The 20,922-nt window shown below is 49.4% G+C and overlaps 1 protein-coding gene across 2 annotated transcripts in view; it reads right to left on the reverse strand.

Moving 5' to 3' along the window:
* OSBP2 (oxysterol binding protein 2) overlaps positions 1-12,254 on the reverse strand; it is a 119,604-nt gene extending 107,350 nt beyond the window's left edge. The window contains exons 1-2 of one of the 2 annotated variants that reach the window (XM_065904104.1): positions 11,582-11,614; positions 10,150-10,229 (exon numbers count right to left, since the gene is read on the reverse strand). Coding sequence is in view for 1 of the 2 variants with exons in the window: in XM_065904103.1 (XP_065760175.1) it covers positions 11,582-12,237 (656 nt within the window). In the remaining variant the exon portion in view is untranslated. Of the gene's footprint in view, positions 1-10,149; positions 10,230-11,581 lie in introns of both variants that reach the window. The other variant, XM_065904103.1, reaches the window with a different exon arrangement.
* Positions 12,255-20,922: the final 8,668 nt, after the last annotated feature.

The raw sequence follows: 20,922 nt of genomic DNA on the forward strand, positions 1-20,922 counted from the left end.
TGAGACCCTGTGGACTGAGAGAGATGCTCGGCCAGCCTCCAGACGCTCCGGAACCTGCCATCCCAACCCCAGCCACCAGCTGGCTGCAGCCCCACTTGAGGGCCTGAGCCAGAACTGTCCAACAAGCCCTTTCTGGATTCCCACCCAACAGAAAACCGTGGGCAATAATAAAACCATTGCTGTCCTCTTAAGCCTCAGAGTTCTGTGGCAGTGGATAATGGGTAAGCCCAATGCATGTAGCACGTAGGCAGCCGACCTTGCCAATGGTCTCAGTGTTTAGCAAAGACCTGATGACAAAAGGTCCTGCTAAAAAAAGGTGAGGGGGCCCTGCCGTGGGGTCTCATGCAGGGACTGACCCTGAAGACGGGCAAGCCCGGGTATCTCCTGAATGAAGGGAACTGGCGGGAACTGAGAGGGGACAAACGACCCCGACCATCTCTTCATGGGGGAGGCTGCCCACTTGCAGGTCTCCCAAGTGGGACCCGGAAGCATCCACACCAGGGAGGTCTGGAGGGACGGCTTGTTTGGGTGGGAAGACAGAACTTCTAACACTAAGAGGACAGGCCCCAGTGGTGTAATTCCAGAAAGTGCTGGGTTCAGATCTTAGCTCCGCCACCCACTAAGCAACACCAATGCCGTGGGACAAACCCTGGCTTTCTCAGTTGTTACCAGGACATAATGACAACCTTTCTCCCTGGGTTTGTCATCAGATGGGATGACATATGGATAAACACCTTATACACCACTAGTGACAGTTGCTCAGGCGTGTCCGACTCTTTGTGACCCCATGGACTATACAGTCCAGGGAATTCTCCAGGCCAGAATAGTGGAGTGAGTAGCCATTTCCTTCTCCAGGGGATTTTCCCAATACAGGGATCAAACCCAGGTCTCACGCGTTGCAGGCAGATTCTTTACCAGCTGAGCCACCATGGAAGCCCTATACACCACTAATCACTGTTCAAACACAGTCATTAGTGGAATCTAAGATAGAACAGGGTAAAAATACAGGGTACTGTCTCCATCACAGTTTTTGTGTCATGAGATGAAGTTTTCTCTGATGACTCAAAAACCTTAAGTACAGCTAGAACAGCCTCTGCCCAGCTCATGAAGACATCGGGCAAACAGAACACTGAGGTCTGTACCTCCGCTTCCCTTCCTTTTAAAGATTCCTGCAAGTCAAAGAAGGCTGGTGTCAAGGCCGTTTCCTGTTTTCACATGACTCATCCTAGCACCTGCCAGCCTCCCAGCTGGAGTACAGTCAGAAACGGCTGACGCCAGGGCTGGGCCAAGACAAGTACAAAGAGAGCCTGGAACATCTTTTCAAGCCGGACAAGGGACGCTATCAACACCATCAGGGTCCTTTCCAGAGGACTCCAGAAACAGCCAAAGAGGCTGCACTAGGCAAAGAGAAGGCCGGATGACATGAGTATCAGTAAGGACTGTGCAGCAGTGGGTTGACACAGCATTTATTCTGCCTTTCCTGTGTGAACCGTATCCTTGAGTAACCCAAGTAGATGAAGGTAAATTTCTCTTTATAGAAGTATTCCTGCTAATAAGTGAGGAAGAATGATAGAATTAGGTTAATCTAAGACTGACTGCTACCACCTGCTAACGTCAAACACCGAGGAGTCACCGGACATCATGAGCTCCTGATGGAAGAACACGTCACCACCCGATAAGTTTCTAGCTCCATCTACCAAGTTAGGGAACCACAGAGGACACAGGGACGTGTTAACCTACACAAAGAGGAGGCAATCAGCAAAACTAGAGGGACACTGTTTTAACTTTTAAGAAATTAATTAATATATTTGCCTGCGTCGGGTCTTAGTTACAGCACTCTGGATAGTCACTGCGGCATGCAGGCTTCTCTCTAGTTGTGGTGAGCGGGCTTCAGAGCACACGGACTCAGTTTCCCCGTGGCTGTGGGATCTTAGTTCCCCGAACAGGGATCAAGCCCACATCCCCTGCATTGGAAGGCAGATTCTTAACCACTGGACCACAGGGGAAGTCCCACAGACTGTGGGACATTCTATAGGCAGACCTTATTTAGGTCCTGATACAAACAAATGTATCAAAAAACCATTTATGAAAAAAAAATTATGGTACTTGATCCCACTGAAACTTTGAACACTGACTTGATATTTGATGATAATAAGGAATTATTGCTAATTTTAGTTGTAACAATGGTGCTGTGGATATGTCTTTTAACAGCCCTTATCCTTTAAAGAGACTTACTGAAATATGTACAGGTGATGTATGATAATTGAAATTCAAAATGGTGTGGGGTTAAGGGTGCTGAGATGAAATGAGATTGGCTGGGAAGATAGTAATTGTTGAAACTGGAGAAATGGGTGAACATGGGTCCATTATACTACTCTCTACTCTTATAGATGATTTAAACTCTTTATAACAAAGAGTTTTAAATGTAAATGAATACAGTGAACTGTCAATATCATCACATATCCTCGTCTTAGGATAAGCCTTCAAACTGAGAAGCTGAGCCATGTGCAGCTTCTGTGAAAAAAAAAACAAAAACATTCACTGGCATTTGGGAATCTACAAGTATAAGGCACTATGCCCAGCACCCCAGGGGACACCACAGCATGAAGACACAGCCCCATGCTCTGCAGGGAGGAGACGGACCGACAGCCAGCTAACAAGAGTACATGGCCAAATGACACAACCCACAAGGGCCATCAGAGGAAGCATGGCTCTGCCAGCCCAACTCATTGCAGGGGGATCCAGGCAGGTTCAGGTTGAGATGACCTGGATTTCGACTGCCTGGCTAGGCTGCCTGCAGCAGTGGGGAGGGACGTGCTTGCTGGGAGGTGGTAGGTGCAGAGATCTGAAGGGAAGGGTGAAAGGCATGTGGCTGGCAGAAGGATAATAAGGTGAGCTAGGCAGAAGCAGAGTTGACAACAGAGGAAGGCGGGTGGAGGAAACTGATTGGGAAGGGCAGTGAGAGGTGAGTCCAGGGAAGCCACAAACTCTGAGTTATATTTAGGAAGACAGCGCCTGCTGCCGCTTCAGAGGACAACACAGTCTGGTTCCCAGCAAGCTCAGCAAGGCCATCTGCCCTCTTCTTAGTTTAGGCAATGACCCAGCAATGCAGATCAAAAGGTGTGAGTCAAGATCGTTAAACCGGCATTGGAGGCACACAGCTGTGGCTGAGCATGTGACAAGGGGCCAAGAGGAGTGAAGCTAAGTGATCAGAACTCTGAGAACCTTTAAAAGCAGAAACACACAGGACAGAGCCGCTCATAAAAGAAGAAAAGCACACGGTACCCAACGTGACCCTAAAACTCGCTGACAGTTTGCTTCATGTGCGCAATTACAAAGCGAACCTCTTCAAGCCACATCTGTGCGGTGACACCTGGCATGTGACTCAACACACATTAAGCTGCCAATATCAATTTAGTTTAGGGGCATCTCTCATTATCTCCTCTCCGCATGTCAGCATCCAGAGTAGTTGTCCAGGAAACAGGCCCATTTCCTCCATATTTTGTTCCCTCCTGGGATAAACAGACATTGATCTTGGTTCAAGGAACCTCACGTCCTTTTCACAAGCCTGTATTTCTTTATTGGCATCTTTTGCCAACTGCATCCCAGAAGACTACAGGAGGTGTGAAAGCCATAGGCTTGAATATCCAGCCCTCTGGGAAGCCCCACGGCCCTTTGCCTGACGCCGCTGGCCTCTTACTGACTGGCCAGGATGGATGCGGAGACTGGCCAGGAAGTGAATTACTGCTGAAACTGGAGAGTGGGTCCCTCCTCCTCCACCCTGTGGTTTCACGATGTACACGTGCCTGTCTCCACGCTGCCTTGTACACTGTTGGCCCTCAATAAATGACACAACCAAGCTGTGTGTTCGCTGTTACCATGCTGCAGACTGTGTGCTGGCTCTGATCCTGGATTAACAGACCCTCCCCGAAGAAGGTACAAGGGTGTGCAGCAGAGGAAGAACTCACACCAGACATCTCACCACAGGTGCAAAAGGGAAGGTCCTGTGGAGGAAGGAGGTCCATGTGGCGAGTGTACCCTCATCCTGGGTAAACCCAAGTCACCGAAGGGCCTCGGGGAAGGTCTAGGTCAGAAAAGTGCCTGAGATGAGACGTCCCTGGTGGTCGGGCTAGGACTCTGCACTCCCAATGCAGGGAGCCCGGGTTCGATCCCTGGTTGGGGAACTAAGATCCCACAATACACATGCAGCCTCCCCCCGACCAAAATTTTTTTAATTAAAAAAACAAGGACGATGCAAAACTTGACCACAGTGTCCCTTTGGCACAAAGCTGTCTGCAGAGGTGCCCACACAGCACCCTATAAACTCCCAAGGGACAAAGATGTGGTCCTTAGGTCGGTCTGGGCCATTATGGATATTTCAAATGCGAGAAACCCACAGTAGGCGGCTGCTAACACAGGGGATGGAACTGTTGAAAGAGATTCCTGGAGAGGACAGGAAAATACAAGGCCCTTGGGGCGGGCAGGTGGCGCCACACCAGGGCCCCCGTCCAGGGCAGAAGCTGGGGCTGGGACACCAGGTCAGCAGAAGGCAGACCTGAGCCATGATGTGGCACCAGCAGGGGGAGGAGGGGCGGACGAGGGGAAGAAGACAGGCAGGGCCTGGCAGTTCCATCTGATGTAGGGTGAGGGCGGCAGGAAGCAGCAAGCGTGACTCAGGTTTTCAGCTATTCATAGAAAGAGGGTCAGGAAAAGGGGCGGGTTATGTGGGGGAATTATAATTTGTGTCACTACACTTTGCTAAAAGATGCCTTCTCCTTGGAAGGAAAGCTATGACAAACCTAGACAACATATTAAAAAGCAGAGACGTCACTTTGCCCACAAAGGTCTGTATGGTCAAAGCTATGGTTTTTCCAGTAGTCATGTACGGATGTGAGTGTCAGACCATGAAGAAGGCTGAGTGCCGAAGAACTGATGCTTTCAAACTGTGATGCTGGAGAAGACTCTTGAGAGTCCCACGGACAGCAAGGAGATCAAACCAGTCAATCCTAAAAGAAATCAACCCTAAATATTCATTGGAAGGACAGTAACTGAAGCTGAAAATCCAATACTTTACCTGATGTGAAGAGCTGACTCGATAGAAAAGATCCTGGTGCTGGGAAAGGTTGAAGGCAACAGGGAAAGGGAGCAGGAGAGAATGAGATGGTTAGACAGCATCACCAACTCAATGGATGTGAATCTGAGCAAACTCCAGGAGCCACGGGAGGACAGAGGAGCCTGGTGTGCTGAAGTCCATGGGATCCCGAAGTGTAGGACATGACTTAGCAACTGAACAACAAGAAGACCTTGCTAAGAACATGGACGTGCACTGTCTCCTCCAAAACATACTGCCAGTCCTCTTATAGGCTCTTTGCAACACCTTCCTGCTAAACATTAAAGAAATGTGTGCACACTTTCAACCTGTGCGTTCCTACCCAGCTTCCTTATGGTCTCATAATATAAAACACTGGATGATATTTCAAATTAAAGCCGAATCCAATATAATAAGGCCACCTTCTGAGGTGGATAACCTAGTGGCTTAACCTGAAGACTTGCACTTCCAACTTCATGTTTTCAGGGACATTTTGCAACTAGATGGTCTTTTCTAGCTCCATCCTTTAAGCATCACCTAAACTGACATCATGGAGCAGGAAATGGCAACCCACTCTAGTATTCTTGCCTGGAGAATCCCATGGACAGAGGAGCCTAGCAGGCTACAGTCCATGGGGTCGCCAAGAATTGGACACGACTTGGTGACTAAACTACCACCAAACTGACATCAAAAAGACTGTCTCAGGGGATTAAGATAAGACTGCGCTTTCACTGTGCAGTCACATGTAAGACTCTACTTCCACTGATGAGGATAAGAGTTCAATCCCTGGTCGGGGAACTAAGAGCCCACAAAACTTGCAGTGCTGCAAAAGAAAACCCAAAGTATCCATAAGCAAAATGAATGGGCATGACTGTGTCCCAGTAAAACTTTATTTAAAAAAATACTAGGCTTCCCTGATGGCTCATTGGTAAAGATTCTCCCTGCCAAATCAAGAGACATGGGTTAGATCCCTGATGCCAGAAGATCCCACACGTTGATGAGCAACTAAGCCCGTGCACAACAACTATATAAAAAAATACTGTCTCCAGGAGAGTTTGAGATTTGGCCTCACTGGAGGAGTACTCAATCCAACCTACAGGCAAAAACGTCTTGGCCACCACCCTAAAGTGGGCCCGGTTTACCATGTGTTCAGTGGGCTTCCTCGGCTGGAGGACTTTCAAAATTTGCTTTCAATTGACTGGAGCCTTCTTTCTTATAGATTCAGACTAACTTCCTTGGTCCTTTTATCAATAACTGGCTTCGCCATTCCTACCCACAGATTAGTCTGAACAATAATAAGTTAAAACATTTTGGGGGAACTTCCCTGGTGGTCCAGTGGTTAAGAACTGGCCTTGCAATGCAGGGAATGTGGGTTCAATCCCTGGTTGAGCAACTAAGTCCACTCGCCACAGCGACTGAGTCCATGCACTCTGGAGACCATGTGCTACAACTAGGAAGCCTGTGCACCAGCGAAAAATCCTACACGATGCGATGAAGATCCTGAGTGCCACAACCAAGACCTGATGCAGCCAAACAAATATTTTTAAAAAGTTTTTGTTTCGTGATTTGCTTGAAATCATTTCCCAGGAAGCAAATGTCATTTCTAATGTTGCTGAGCAGGCAACTTGTATAGAACAAAACAGACTTTTGTTTAATCAAATCAACTGTGTCGTTAATGTGGATAAAGATTATGCTTGAAACACCCTCACCATAAGGACTTGTTGGGGCTAATACCTTTGAAGAGTCAAAGTCGCTCAGTCATGTCCAACTCTTTACGACTCAACTCTATGCAGTCCAAGATTTCTCCAGACCAGAATACTGGAGTGGATAGCTGTTTCCTTCTCCAAGGGATCTTCCCAACCCAGGGGTCGAACCCAGGTCTCCCGCATTGCATGCAGATTCTTTACCAGCTGAACCACCAGGGAAGCCCATACCTTTGAAAATTCTGCATTATTTATGAATTCTTCCCTAATTTCAGGTAGTTACATGTTCCCTGTGAGATGAGAACTGGGGATGAAATTGTTTAAATGGGAACTAACAACCAAAAACAGAGCACAAAACCACATTTCCTTTATTGGTGTTCAAATATTCAAACAGATACATGATTAAGTGTGCCGGGTAATAGAATAACCTTGCCTCCTGTATTTATATTCTTAGCACATTGTTGGAAAGAAGCAAAACCTGCCAACAATTACCCAGACCTCCCAGAAATGCTTTCAGTATGTGACAATATTTACAAAGAGCGTCTTGTTATTCCTGATAATATGAATGTTACTAAGCCCAGTTGTTGGCACTGTGTACTCTCTCCCTTGGAACAAACTTGACACTGAATGAGCTTTTACAGCAAAATCTAGGACAGTAGCACTCGAGGAAGCCAGACTTAATGGAGAAATTCTAATCCAAACTCCCACTGATTTTCTATCAAAGTGAAAATAACAGGGACTGAAATGCAGGTCAAGACTACGATGCAATGCTAATTTAATTGGCAAAATCAAAACTGACAATACCAAGAGCTGCAAAGGGCAGAGATCCACAAAAAGCTCTTATTTGTTCCCAGTGGGACTATAAACCGGCACAACTGCTCTGGAAAAGAGCTTGGCGTTCACATTCTCCACAACCCAGTGATTTCACCTGCGAGGACTCCCGCACGCATTCAAGTGTTTCTGTAGTCACCCATCAAGAGGACAGGGCTTCCCAGGTGACCCAGTGTTAAAGAATCCACCTGCAATGCAGGAGACACAAGAGACGCAGGAACCCACTCCAGTATTCTTGCCTGAGAAATTTCACAGACAGAGGAGCCTGGCAGGCTGCAGTCCATGGGGTTGCAGAGAGTCAGATACTACTAACTGACTACTACTAACTAACTACTAACGCACGCACTAACAAGAGGGGCACACACAGGTAAAAGGTGCACTTTCAACCCAGCTGTCACAACGCACCCAAAATCAGTCCCCCCAGACCATTTGTTGGACAAGATCCCTTTTCACAAAGTTAAAGATGGTTGAGGGACTTCCCTGATGGTCCAGTGGCTAAGACTCCATGCTCCCAATTGCAGGAGGCCCGGATTCGATCCCTGGTCAAGGAGTTAGATCCACATGCCAAAATTAATAGCTGGTGCAACCAAATAAATATTTTAAAATGAAATAAAACAAGATTTTTAAAAATAAAATAAAAATGATTGAAATGAAAAACTTTTTTTTTTTAATTACATATAGATGTGTGAGTGCTTAGTCGCTCAGTCGTGTCCGACTGCAGCCCACCAGGCTCCTCTAGGATTTTCCCAGGCAAGAATACTGGAGTGGGTTGCCATTTCCTTCTCCAGCATACAGATGAGATAAAACTAAATTTAAAAAAAGAAAGTGGATGTTGATCAGGATTTGGAATGATAGCTATCCTGGAGAGAGGAAGGCTGGAGCATAGGATCAGGCAAGGAGCACAAGAAATGTCCAAACCAGGCTTTGCTCAGTTTCAAAACAAACAAACAAACAAAATTTACAGTTTTTCCAAAAGGGAAACTACCAAGAGAAGCGACTCTGGTTCCTTCCTCAGCAGCCACGTCACCCAGCACTAACGCTGACTCTACCAGGCCACTAAGGAAAGATCATGAAAGAAATGGTAACTTTGGGGATTCCCCTGGTGGTCCAGTGTCTAAGACTCCATGCTCCCAAGACAGGGGGCCTGGGTTCAAACCCTGGTCAGGGAACTTAGATCCCACAGGCTGCAACTAAGAGTTTGCATGCTGCAACTAAAGATTCTGCATGCCACAACTAAAAAGAAAGAAAGGAGACCATGAAAAAGGAGTTCTCTCAATCTGTTTGCAACTCACAAGCACCAGAATTTGCCTCTATTCCAACCACACACACTTAGAGAGCCAAGGACCTGGGTGCAGATGGAGGCCCAGATAACCCACCCTGAGCTGTCAAGACTGTGAGCGGCAGGCCTGGAAGGTGCTCAGCCTTGAGCCCAGCAGGCAGGACGGCCAGGCCTGGTCTGGAAGGCAGGATTCAGACCACAAGCAGGGACAGCAGAGTGGTGTCAAACACCTGAGGCACTGGGAGGCCTGAGGAAAAGCAAAGTGTCTTCCAGAAGGCAGAACTGGAGCGCAGGGGAGAAGTGAGGCGTGATTCCACTGCAGAAGGGCCTTTTCTGCACTTGGAGACTAACTCGGCTTCTATGGCACTGGAGACACCGCCTTCAGGCTGGGCACCTCGGGATACACCACCCCTGAAGCTCACTATTCAGCCTCAATTTCCCGTCCTATAAAATGGGACTGAGAACATCTGCATGGAGGGCTCATATGGGGCTAAAGGAGGGAGAAAGCTGTATAAACATCAAGGATCGTTCATCCTACCCAAGCGACTGGAGCAACAACCTGGCCCACCTTGAAATCTAGAAACATCCACGAATCAAACTACAGAGCTGGACTGTCCAAACACACACACAAGGAAATTGTTCCCGCCCCTTCCTCTCCCCTAAACCAGTATTTGTCCCCTCAACCTAATCAGCAAACAAGAAGAATTTTCCTTCACTACCCAGAGAATCTAGACATTTCAAGCTACCTTGAAAGGCCAACTGTCTATACATAGTTATTAATATCCTAAAAAAAAAAGCGGGGGGACACTTTTGTTCTACTGATTAAAACAAAACAGAAACACATGAGGTCAGGTTTTCCACTACAACTAGGCCTTCCTGCCACGGTGGGACCCTAGACTCATAAACATTACCTTGACCCCGACTACTGACCCTCAGGAGTACCTGGGAAGACACAGATAACTCAGAAATGCTGAACTCAAGTTTGAAGTGGCGTCAGTCCTCACATCTGGGACAGACACAGACTTTGGAGCACAAAGGGCCCAGGTCAGACTCTCTCGCCACTGCCTACCTGGTCCAGTGGCTCTGGACAAGACACGTCCCTCTGGTAAACCTCAGGACTCCTCATTTGCACAAGAAGACAATCCCAGAACCCACCTCACAGTGTGCTTTCGGGGATGAAATAAATGAACATAAGACAGAGACAGTGTGGTCCACAGTCGACATGCCCTATGTGTCACGTCCTTTACCTGTAAGAAGACAGGGTGACACTTCTTTATAGCAAATCATCGATGTTCTCTATCACTGCACACGTAGGTGAATGCATACCCTACACACCAGACAGGGTAGGGAAGTGGATAAAAACATCATTTGGAAAAGGATCTCGTTTTGCTCAGTGCCCTAACTCTGAGAACACTCTGCCCTGTGATGTGTATGGTGCAGCCGAGTGGGCCGAGGGGCAGCACACCAGCACAGGAGACGGTCGCGTGAGAAACACAGGTCAGCTTCCCCCCGCCGGGAATTAAAGACAGCGATTCCCACTTTGAGCGGGAACACCGCTTAAGGTCAGTGGAGGTCCCAAATAATCTAGGGCATTACAGATTCAACTATCCTCTAGAAGCTGTGTTCCAAAAAGGCTACGAAGGGCCACATGAATGCTCCAGTGGGTAACTGGAAGAGACTGCCCAGCTGAGTAAAGTGAGCAAAGTGACCTGAGTTTCAGAAAGGCAGGGCCCTCCTGTTTGCAGTGACAATGAAACCGTGCTTCTCAGACTGTGGTCCTGAGCAACATCACCTGGGAACTTGTCAGAAAAGCGACTCTCAGGCCCTCCTAGACCCCCTGCCGCAGAACCTCAGCAGGATGGCTGAGCAAAGTTTCAACAAGCCCTCCAGCAAATTCCAGTGCTTGCTCAGGTTGGAGAATCTGTTACAGTGGAGAGTGATCTAAGATCTCAAAGTTTAAACCATCTGTCCCCAAGAAACATACCAAGGCAGCCTTCAGGATCTTTCCCCCTTTCAATCCGTTTCAGTGGAATACAGTGTTAGCTATCTCACCACTAGACTTCAATTTTGAACCCCATGCTGCTTCAAGAATAAGAAGGCCACAGTGGGACGCTTCCTTTTTCTCTGTTGAATGTCAAGATGGGCTCCTGAAGTGTCTGGCTACGCGGAGTCTGCTGTGCCCCCAGGCCAAGGCCGGCAAACAGCAGACACTAGGGAAAGTGGGCAACAGTCTGACTCACTGAGGAGGGAGCAGGAGCCTTTCCCACATGTGGGTCCTAAGGACTGAACAAGGTTACTGTCCCCCACAGCCCCTCATACAGTGATTTTAGCTCCTCAACTAAAAAGCTCTTGTTTCAAGGATGTTGGGGTTTCTGACTCTGGATAGCTGCCCCAGGTCCCACAACCACCAGGGCCAGAGGGGTCCCCAGGCCCCAAATCACTCCCTCACTCCAACCTTCCTGCTCATTTCCCAGATCCAAGCTTGCCAGAGGTCCTGTCCCCAGGGGGCTCCTCTGCCAGAGCTGAAGGCTGGCCAGAGGCATTATTTCTCCTGCTGGAGAGCCTGCTCCCAAACATCCTGGGCCAGTGGTCACACCCTCCAACCCTGGATGCTCTCTGTCACCACGACGGCAGCATCACCACCCTTCAAACTCAGCCCTCACCCTGACACCTCCATACCTGTAGTAAGACAGGAGGCCATTGCTGAGCACGAACCAGCGGCGCTGGTAGCCCTTCAGGTAGTTGGTCCACTTGAGAAGCCAGCCCTTGAAGCTGTCCAGAGGAAGTGAGACCACGGGGACAACGCACGGAGAGCTGCTCCCGGGCACTACCATCCCAAGGTGTGTCTTCACCTGCCCCGGGCGCGGGGCCCTTGATGCCGGCAACAACCCCGACTCCGGTTTGATCAGGGGCACGCTCCCCACTGCCGGCCCCAGCGCCGGCACCTGCTCAAAGGGGGCCTTGGTGGGGGGCCCAGGCCCCGGGTTTGAGCCCCACTCTTCCCGGGGCCCCAACCCGGTCCCCAGCGCCGGCAGCAGTTCCAGTTCCTGTCTGAACCCTGGCCTGGGCTCAGACATCTTCTTGAGCTCAGCCTCCGATCCTGGCGCCCGCTCAGAAACTGGCTCCGACACCTGTTCTGACACCAACTCCCGACGAGGCTGGGGCACCGGCTGCGGCTGAGGCTTGGGCTCCGGTCCGGAGCCGGGCGTGGGAGCGTTCATGTTCGGCGCCGCCGTGTGGCAGGACAGGCAGGGGACAACCGTGAAGAGCGACGACAGTCCGCGGGAGCGGCCGCCGCAGCCGCCTCCTCGGCAGAGAGCGGCCGCTTTCCCCATGGAGCCGGCCGACCCGAGCGCGGCCGAGCCGGGGGGAGGGGGCACGCGGGAGGCGGAGGCCTGGGGCGGGGCCGGGGGCGCCGTCACGAGCGCGCGGCGGGGGCGCGCGCGGGTCCCTCCGCGGCCCGTGCGGCCCGTGCGCCCCGCGCCGCCCGCACCGGCTCTCCGTGGTCCTCGCGGCGCGCAGCCGGCTGGACTTGAACCCCCGTCCTTTCCTTGAGTCGCCAGCTCCCGGCTCCCGGACTGGCCCTCGGAAGGCGCTCAGGAAACACTTGTGGGGCGAGAGCTCGGCGAACCGGCGACACAGAAGGGCCGGCGCGCTTTGCTCACCAACCCTGCCTGCGCCCCAACCCGTGCCAGGCGCTAGGGGAACAATGATGAATGCGGAGCCCGCGGGCTCCCAGCGCAGCTCTGGCCGCGGCCCCGCGCCGGCTCTCCCCGCCTACGACCCGGGGTGGGGTCGGGGGCGGGGCGGGGGTTCGCTCCACAAAACCCAGAAAATGCGCCCACAGAACAGGGGCCCAGCCGGATGACGCTAAAAGCTGAGGAGGACGCCCACCGCGCCCCCCGCCACCCCATGGCAGCCGTTACCTGTCTAGGGGTCCCTCTCCCTGCAACCAGGCTTGGGGCCAGAGCCACCGCGCACCCACCTACTGGGCCAGCTAGCCTCTACTTCATCCAGGGCACTTCGCTGCAAGTGGCAACAAAGTTCAGACTCTCTAAAGGAACAGAGAGAGTTTAGTGAGCCAAGCGGTGTAGTACAACAAAGACCACCTCCAAAAGAGAAGTTCCGGACTCGGAGCTCCTGGACACCCCTGGGGAATCTTGGCTGGGCTCTGTGAAGCTTAGCCTGTGGAATTTAACGTGTCTGTGCATTTTTCTAAGAGAAAATGTCCCTAGTTTTCATGGACTTCCCAAAGGAGTCTGTGATCCCAGAAAGGTTAAGCACAACTGGTTTTAAAGAATCTATCCCAAAAAGGTCATGTTTGCCACAAACAAGCGGAAATACAGCTTGATAGGTTGGGAATTGGGCTTCCGCCCATACTCCTCCAGACCAGACCTCTGTGCAGGCTCCCTTTTGCTGGTTCTTACACGCCCCTCACTCACTGTCCATTTCTGATCTTCTGACAAAACCACCTGAGCAGGGACCAGCCCCCTACTCAAAGTGATGGCGGAAGCTGAGCAGAGGGGAAGGTCCTAGAAACAGAGGATGCAGACATGCACCCGAGCATAAGTCCTACCATCTGTCCTGGTGACTCTGAGAGCCCTTCCCCCAGGACTGATGCCCCTAAGGACTGATGGCCTTGCTGCAGGTTTTTGTGAGCTCTAGGGTGCAGAAGCCTACCCATCTTGGTGTATCCCACAAATACTAAGATGGGCCTCAAACTTCAGTGTGCTGAGTCAAAGAAAAGTGATTGCCTCTTGGGGACCGCGGGTAGAGGGGTATGCAGGCAGGGAAGGCAGTGGGGGGCTCTCTGCATTTACACCATTTTGAACCTCTTGAATATTTTAATCAAGTGTCTTTCACCTGTTCAAAAATGAAGTTGCAAATCTCTCCAGGGAAGCTTACTATAAATCCGGTTTTCCATCCCCATCTCCCTGGGACTCTAAGTCGGTAGGTCTGAGGTGGAATTCAGAAGCATGAATTTCAGTTTTTAGTTATTTATTTTTGAACTCACCATGCAGTATGCAGGATCTTAGGACCCCAACCAGGGATTGAACGCATGCCCCTGGCAGTGGATGTGGGAGTCTCAACCACTGGGCCACCAGGGAAGTGCCTGGGAGCACACATTTTAATGAGTTCCCCAGGGGTTTCTGAGTGGGTGAATCTTGGACCACATTTGTTTTAAACTTTTTTTTTTTTAATGTGGCCTATTTTTAAAGTCTTTATTGAATTTGTTACAATATTGCTTCTGTTTCATGCTTTTTTTTGACCACCAGGCATGTGGGCTCTTAGCTGCCAGATCAGGAACCAAATCCACACCTCCTGCACTGGAAGGTGAACTCTTAACCACTGGGCCACCAGGGAAGTTCCCATCATGGACCACATCTTGATGGGCAGTGATGTGGAGGGAAAATCTTGGGCTTTGGGAGTCAGAGCCACTGAAGAAATCTCAGCCCAACCACTCTCATAGCTGTGGGTCCTTCAACCACTTCACCGAGCTTCCTCTTACTCATCGGTGAAATGAAAATGAGGAAAATAATCCCTGCCTCACAGGTTGACAGTAATAGAATCATGTATGTAAAGCTCATTTAACATAGTAGTTCAGTTCAGTCGTTCAGTCATGTCCGACTCTTTTCGTCCCCATGGACTGCAGCACGCCAGGCCTCCCTGTCTATCCTATCACCAGCTCCCAGAGTTTACTCACACTCACGTCCATTGAGTCGGTGATGCCATCCAACCAACTCATCCTCTGTCGTCCCCTTCTCCTCCCACCTTCAATCTTTTCCAGAATCAGGGTCTTTTCAAATGAGTCACTTCTTCATGTCAGGTGGCCAAAGTATTGGAGTTTCAGCTTCAGCATCAGTCCTTCCAGTGAATATTCAGGACTGATTTCCTTTAGGATGGACTGGTTGGATATCCTTGCTGTCCAAGGGACTCTCAAGAGTCTTCCCCAACACCACATGCTCAGTAAATATTCTCTGTTTAACTAAAGAGGGTTCTGTGAAATGTTTGGCCGGTGAAGTTTGATGAACACCATGCTTTTCATGCCGCACAATTTAAGCATCTTGGGGTGGGGTGTGCAAGCTCCGTGTCTCCACAGCTTCCACCGCTGCCTATGGTCCTAAAGCCATGTGAACTGACCGCCCTGGCCCCTAAGGATATGCGAGTTTGTGATCGCCCCAAGGGATTAGAACATGAGTTCCTTTAAAATACTTAACTAATTTCTTCAACTTTGAGATTGTAATGCTTGCACTGTACAGAACTGAAGTAAACACATTATACTGTGAAAGAACTCCTCTCTTCCTCTCCTCTGGGGCTACCATATTGATAGTTTCTTTTTTTAAAATATTTATGTTTAGTCATTTGCACTTTTATTTGTTTGGCTACATCCTTCACCTAGTTTTTGATTGAGGTGTTTCTCTTTTTCTTTTTTTGGCTGTGCCACATGGCCTGTGGGATCTTTAGTTCCCAGACCGGGGATAGAACTCATACGCCCTGTAGTGGAAGTGTGGAGTCTTAACCCCTGAACCTCAGCAATTTCCAAGTGTTGATAGTTTCTACATATCTCTCCAGAAGAGAACAGGTTCTTAAAATGAAATGTATAGTTTTCATAAATTACATGTAAATTTTAAATGTAAGTTACAGTTTGTGGTAGGTTTCATTATAATCTTAAAGGGTCCATGATCCCTTCACATGGAGAACCACTGATGCTGAGACTTTTAGCTCAGGGTATTTAATAAGAACCCAAGTTTGCCTCCCGTCTTTATCGAGACCCAAAGAGACCCCACTGAAACAAAAGTGGGAAAGACTGCCAAAGTACTAAGTGTTTACCAACAAACAGAACTAGAAAGAAGACTTTATTTAACAAACGTTCATTGAATTCATATCATACGCCAAGTCTTCTAGGCCCTGATGATGGAGCATTGCAAGAAACTTGACGGGGACTTCCCTGGTGGTCTAGTGGTTAAGATTCTGACCTTCCAATGCAGGGGCACAGGTTCGATCCCTGGTCAGGGAACCAAGACCCTACATGCCATGTGGGAGGGCCAAAAAACAAAAATAAATAAAATAAGAGTAATAAAATATATTAAAAAAAGAACTCTGACAAAACCCTTCTCATTCTGGAGCTTACATTCTAATAAAAGGAGACAGAAATATGCCAATTAGATCATTTAGGAGGTGACAAATGCCATGTGGCAAAAGAGAACAGTTAAGAAGGCTTGGTAAGACCATGTTACAATTTTAAAGATGGATCACTAAGGAAATGCCCTGGGGATCCAGTAGTTAGGACTCAGTGTTTCCACTGCAGGGGGCCATGAGTTCAATTCCTCGTCAGGGAATGAAGATCTCACGTTTGCATGACCAGAGAGAAAGAAAGGTCACTGATGAATGAGAGATTTCAACAAACGCTTGGAACATGGAAAGAGGATTCAAGCTCTTATGAGGGCAACAGGTGGAAGCAGCAGCTGAGAGCTTTCTCTCAGCCAGCTAAAAGGGAGGTGGGAGCCAGCTGACTTGAGAGAACCCAGGGAGGCTTCGGGCTCAAAGTCAACAGGTTATGGCGGAGGGTAGGAGTGAGATCAGTGAAGTGAAATGGGGGATTTTATTCCCGACTCAGTGAATATGAGTTTGAGCAAACTCCAGGAGACAGTGAAGAACAGGGAAGCGTGGCATGCTACAGTCCATGGGGTCACAAAGAGTTGGACACAACTGAGTGACTGAAAAACAAATTCCTCAAACTAGTTTGTGAGCTCACAGGCGTTTTGTGTTATTATTTGTATGCTGTACACATATTTTCCAGGATCCTTTTGTATCTGCTCAGTTTATAATAAACATAGACTCACATACGACCTTGAGCAGGGGTTGGGGAATAACTGCTCCAACCCACTGCCCTACCCCCCACTCTACATTGAAGATTGCAAAGTGAAGGCAATACTTCTCCCAGGCAGAAAACAATATGTCTCTTCTCTAAAGAAACTGAATGAAACATCAGAGGTCAGCAAAGGTTGGAGGAGTGGATGTCGGCATCACAGAACAGAGCCCTCCTGACTCTGCTATTTCTGATTCTGCCCCACGCAAAGCTTCCAGTCAGATATTCTCATTCGGCAAAGGGACCAGAGGTAAGCTAGACCTAACTGCATAATGGCAGAGGAAACATACACTGGCTTGATTATACAGGGCACTTGCTAAGGGACATAAAGCTGGGAAAGCAGCTGACTTGGGATTTGAACTGAGGCCTTCCTTCCAAATCTGTGCTCTTAGCTACATGCTGTCCTGCCTTCCTCTTAGCTTGTACATCTCTTTTCCTGGGTAAATGGGACACAAACCAGCATATATACCTCTGTGTCTGTGGCCATAAGCTGACCTGGATTTTTCTGGCTCTGCTCAGGGCAGGAGTTGCTTAGCAGATATTTATGGAGCATCATGTGTGCAAAGCTCTGTGCCACATCTCGGGCTTGAGAACGGAAGTGAAGAGATCAGCCACCTGCACCACCCCCCTCGGAACAGCTGCAGGCGAGAGAGCCGAAGCCCAGATAAAGGTTACTGGTGACACAGGGGGTCCCAGCCAAGGCCCGCTCCGGGGTTGGCCCCTAGCCCTCAGAGCCCTGCAGAGTCAGCAGCTGGGCCAGGCTCTGAATTGTAATACCCAAGGAATACTTCCCACTTCAACAGTGGGCTGGGCTGGATGCGTCCATCTTCTTGCTTGTGCTAGGGGTCCCCAGGAATGAAATGACCCAGACCCTGGCTCACACATCAAGTGCCTTCCAGCAGATCCCAGCTGAGTGCACAAGCGTCTGCTGACCCCTTGTGGTCACCATGGGATCTGCACTGGCCCAGCAGCAGGGTCCTTGGTTGCACCTCTGGGACTTTCTGCCCTGGTGTCTTCATTTCTCACATCACTTTCCTACCACTTATCTCGTGGGGTCCTCCCAACAATCCCAGGAGGTGAGGGGAGCCAGAATTCCCATTCCCACTTTATAAACGAGTGGCAGCCCCTTGGGATCTAGTCCCAGATCCACCAGTAATTCCTTATCTGACCTTGGCAAGTCAATTCCCCACTCTGCCTCAGTTACCTGTTGATGAAATAAGAGAAGCGGCCTGTTCGAGGCAGCTCTGAGGTTCTTCCAGTTCCCCAGACTCTCAGCACAGAGAAGTGACTTGCTCAAGGTCAGAGTGAATCAGGGCAGAGGCACTCCCAGCATCAGGTCAGCCCCAATTCCCCCACAGTGGTGGGGAGCAGTGAGAGTGTCACGGCAAACAAGAAAATCAGCTTCTCCACATTTGTGTTCTGACTGTGGGCTGAAGCGCCACATGGACAGATGGATGAGTGAGTGATGGGTGGATGAATGGGAGGATAGACGGATATGTACGAACTGTGGGATCACTCTTAGCTGGGACTTCCTCCCCTGCTCCCCAACTAGCTGCCCCTACAGTTATCTGCTGAGGCCCCTGGCAGGCTGCCTCACACCCACTTGCTGGAACCTGATGCCACTGCCCTTGCCTGACACCTTGGAGCTGGGACCTGCCATGACGTCCCAGCATCCTCACCCAAGACTTCCTCCCTGCCGTGTCACTGACCATATGGTCAACGGTGGTAGCCTAGGAGGAAAGTCTAGGGCCAGAGCTATGTATGGGCATCCATCACAGAGCAGATCCTGCACCAACAATGGCTGAAATTGAGGGCGGTGCTGGAAATGAAGCTGAGCATCACTGGGGCAGCCGGATGGCAAGGAAAGAGCACGCCTTATGCATCTCACAGCCTGGTTCAAACCGAGACTCTGAGCAAGTTTCTTAGCTTCTCTGTGCCTCAGTTTCCTCATCTTAAAAGTGGACTTGGGTCTCCCCAGGTGGTCCGGTGGTTAAGAATCCACTTTGCAATGTAGGGGGCACCAGTCTGATCCCTCATCTGGGAGTATCATACATGTCTTGGGACAGCTAAAGCTCACGTGCCCACAACTGCTGAAGCCTGTGTGCCCTAGAGCCCATGCTCCACAGCAGAAGCCACCACGAGAAGCCCGTGCACCGCAACTAGAGAGGAGCCCCCACTCTCTGCAACTAGAGAAAGCCCGTGCCCAGCAATGAAGACCCAGAGCAGCCAAAAGTAAATTTCTTTTTAAGTGGGCATATCTGAAGAGTACACTTGTGAATACTCAGTGAGGTAGGATATAAGATGTCTTGCGTGTAACAGGTGCTTGGTAAACAGAAGTTCCCTCCTTTTGTCACAGGTCATGGAGAAAATCTAAAGGAACCCACTGTGCACCCAGCAAGATTTTTGAACTGGGAAGGTTTTTCCAAGTGCCCTAAACATGTATCTGGTGAAAGGGGAGGAAGGAAGGAAATGCCCTCAGCGAGAATTACAGAGTACACCCAAAACACTCGATCCCGCTAAGAGTATCATTCATCTGTCCCCTGCCATCAGCATGGTTCTTCAGACACAAAGGATGTTCCACAAAGGTTTCCTGAGGACCAAACTGAAGACATCTTTTCATAGCTAATGGGCAACGGTCAGGACTTCTGTGTCCTGTTCTTCCACTTCCTGGGTGGGAATGGGCCTCATCCACGTCTCCATAACTCTCCCTCACAGCCTGTCCAGCCCAGAATGGGTGACCAGTTCCCCTTAGCCACCTGGTAGAAGGCAGACCTAGAGTTCAGTCCAGTTCTCTGTGAAACAGCTGGTCTCAGGTAACTGACATCACAGCTGAAGTTCCACAACATCATCTGGGAACTCACACTCCTGAGGGGCCCCAACTCCACTTCTGACTACAGTGATGAAGACTGGGGGCTTACCACATGCCATTTAGGTCTTCACATGAGACAGGCTGAAGGCAAACTTTGTCACTTACTAGCTGCCCAACCTTAGGCAGGATTCTGGCTCTCTGAGCCTCAACATCTCATCTATAAAGCGGGCTAATAAAATTATCTCTTTTGTTGTTGGGAGGATTCAATGACTCATCTTTGAAAAGAGCTGAGCTCTATGTCTGAAATATGAATGCTCAATAAACGTGAATATGTCAATGATTTTAGTTACTGGAATGGGATGTCAAGGGAAACTTCATTTAAACTAGGGGTTCCACTTGTGTGTGTGTGTGTGTTTGTGTGTCCACTGGACTAAAGAATCCCTAAGGCCCTCCTTAGCTTCCAGATCCTATTTCTCAAATATCTTCCTATCCAATACTCCTTCATTTCTCTCATTGATTTTCCTTCCCTTTTCTCTTTTCCTCTCTCTACAACTAGGCTGCCTCATACCCACCGGTTCGGCTGGTTTTCTGGGTGACCCCACCCACCCTCTGCACCCACCAGGCTTGGGGATGCCATCTTGTTCTTGCTTTAAGTCAGGAGTCACAAATGACACTTTTTAATTAAGGGGGGAAAAAAAAACCCCACAGCTCCACCCTCACACCCACCAGGAGCATCTGCATTGCTGTTCCCTTCTCTCCTTCACTGCTGCTAATGACAATATGATGACTTTCTCTACTACTTGAAAACTATTTTTATGTAATTAATGCATGCTTGCTTGCTTATAAATGCCTAATTTAAAAAGAAAAAAGATCTTGGCATATTTCTCTTATTAAAAAAAAAAATTAGAGGCCTCTGCAGAATTTCATTACTTCTTGTTCCTTACTTAAATGCAAATTCCTCTGGTTTTTAATGCAAATATGGGAAGACTAAGTCCACCCGTGAGTTAGTGGTTTATGAAGTGACTTAGTAGGCAGACATCCCAACTCTCCCAGCCATCCCACTGCCAGGGTTCCCCCAGTCTGCTGGGCCACAGCATAAGACTGCAAAGACCCCCTGCCAAGACCAGTCATCCAGAGAGAACGGTGGGTGTGGCTGAAGGCTAGACAGGGGTGAGGCTTAGAGAGGCTGCGTTAGGGAAGATTTGGGGGGGGGGGGCAGAGTTCTCTGGAGAAAAGAGGAGCTTGGGTGGCTTGATGGGCACCCTGAAGACACCAGGATCCCCGAAGCCTTTCTTTCCCTTCTAGGTACAGTGCCAGGGAAAAGGACTGTTCCTGAAATGA

Source organism: Muntiacus reevesi, chromosome 13, assembly GCF_963930625.1.
Source record: "Muntiacus reevesi chromosome 13, mMunRee1.1, whole genome shotgun sequence".
NCBI classification, from domain to species: domain Eukaryota; kingdom Metazoa; phylum Chordata; class Mammalia; order Artiodactyla; family Cervidae; genus Muntiacus; species Muntiacus reevesi.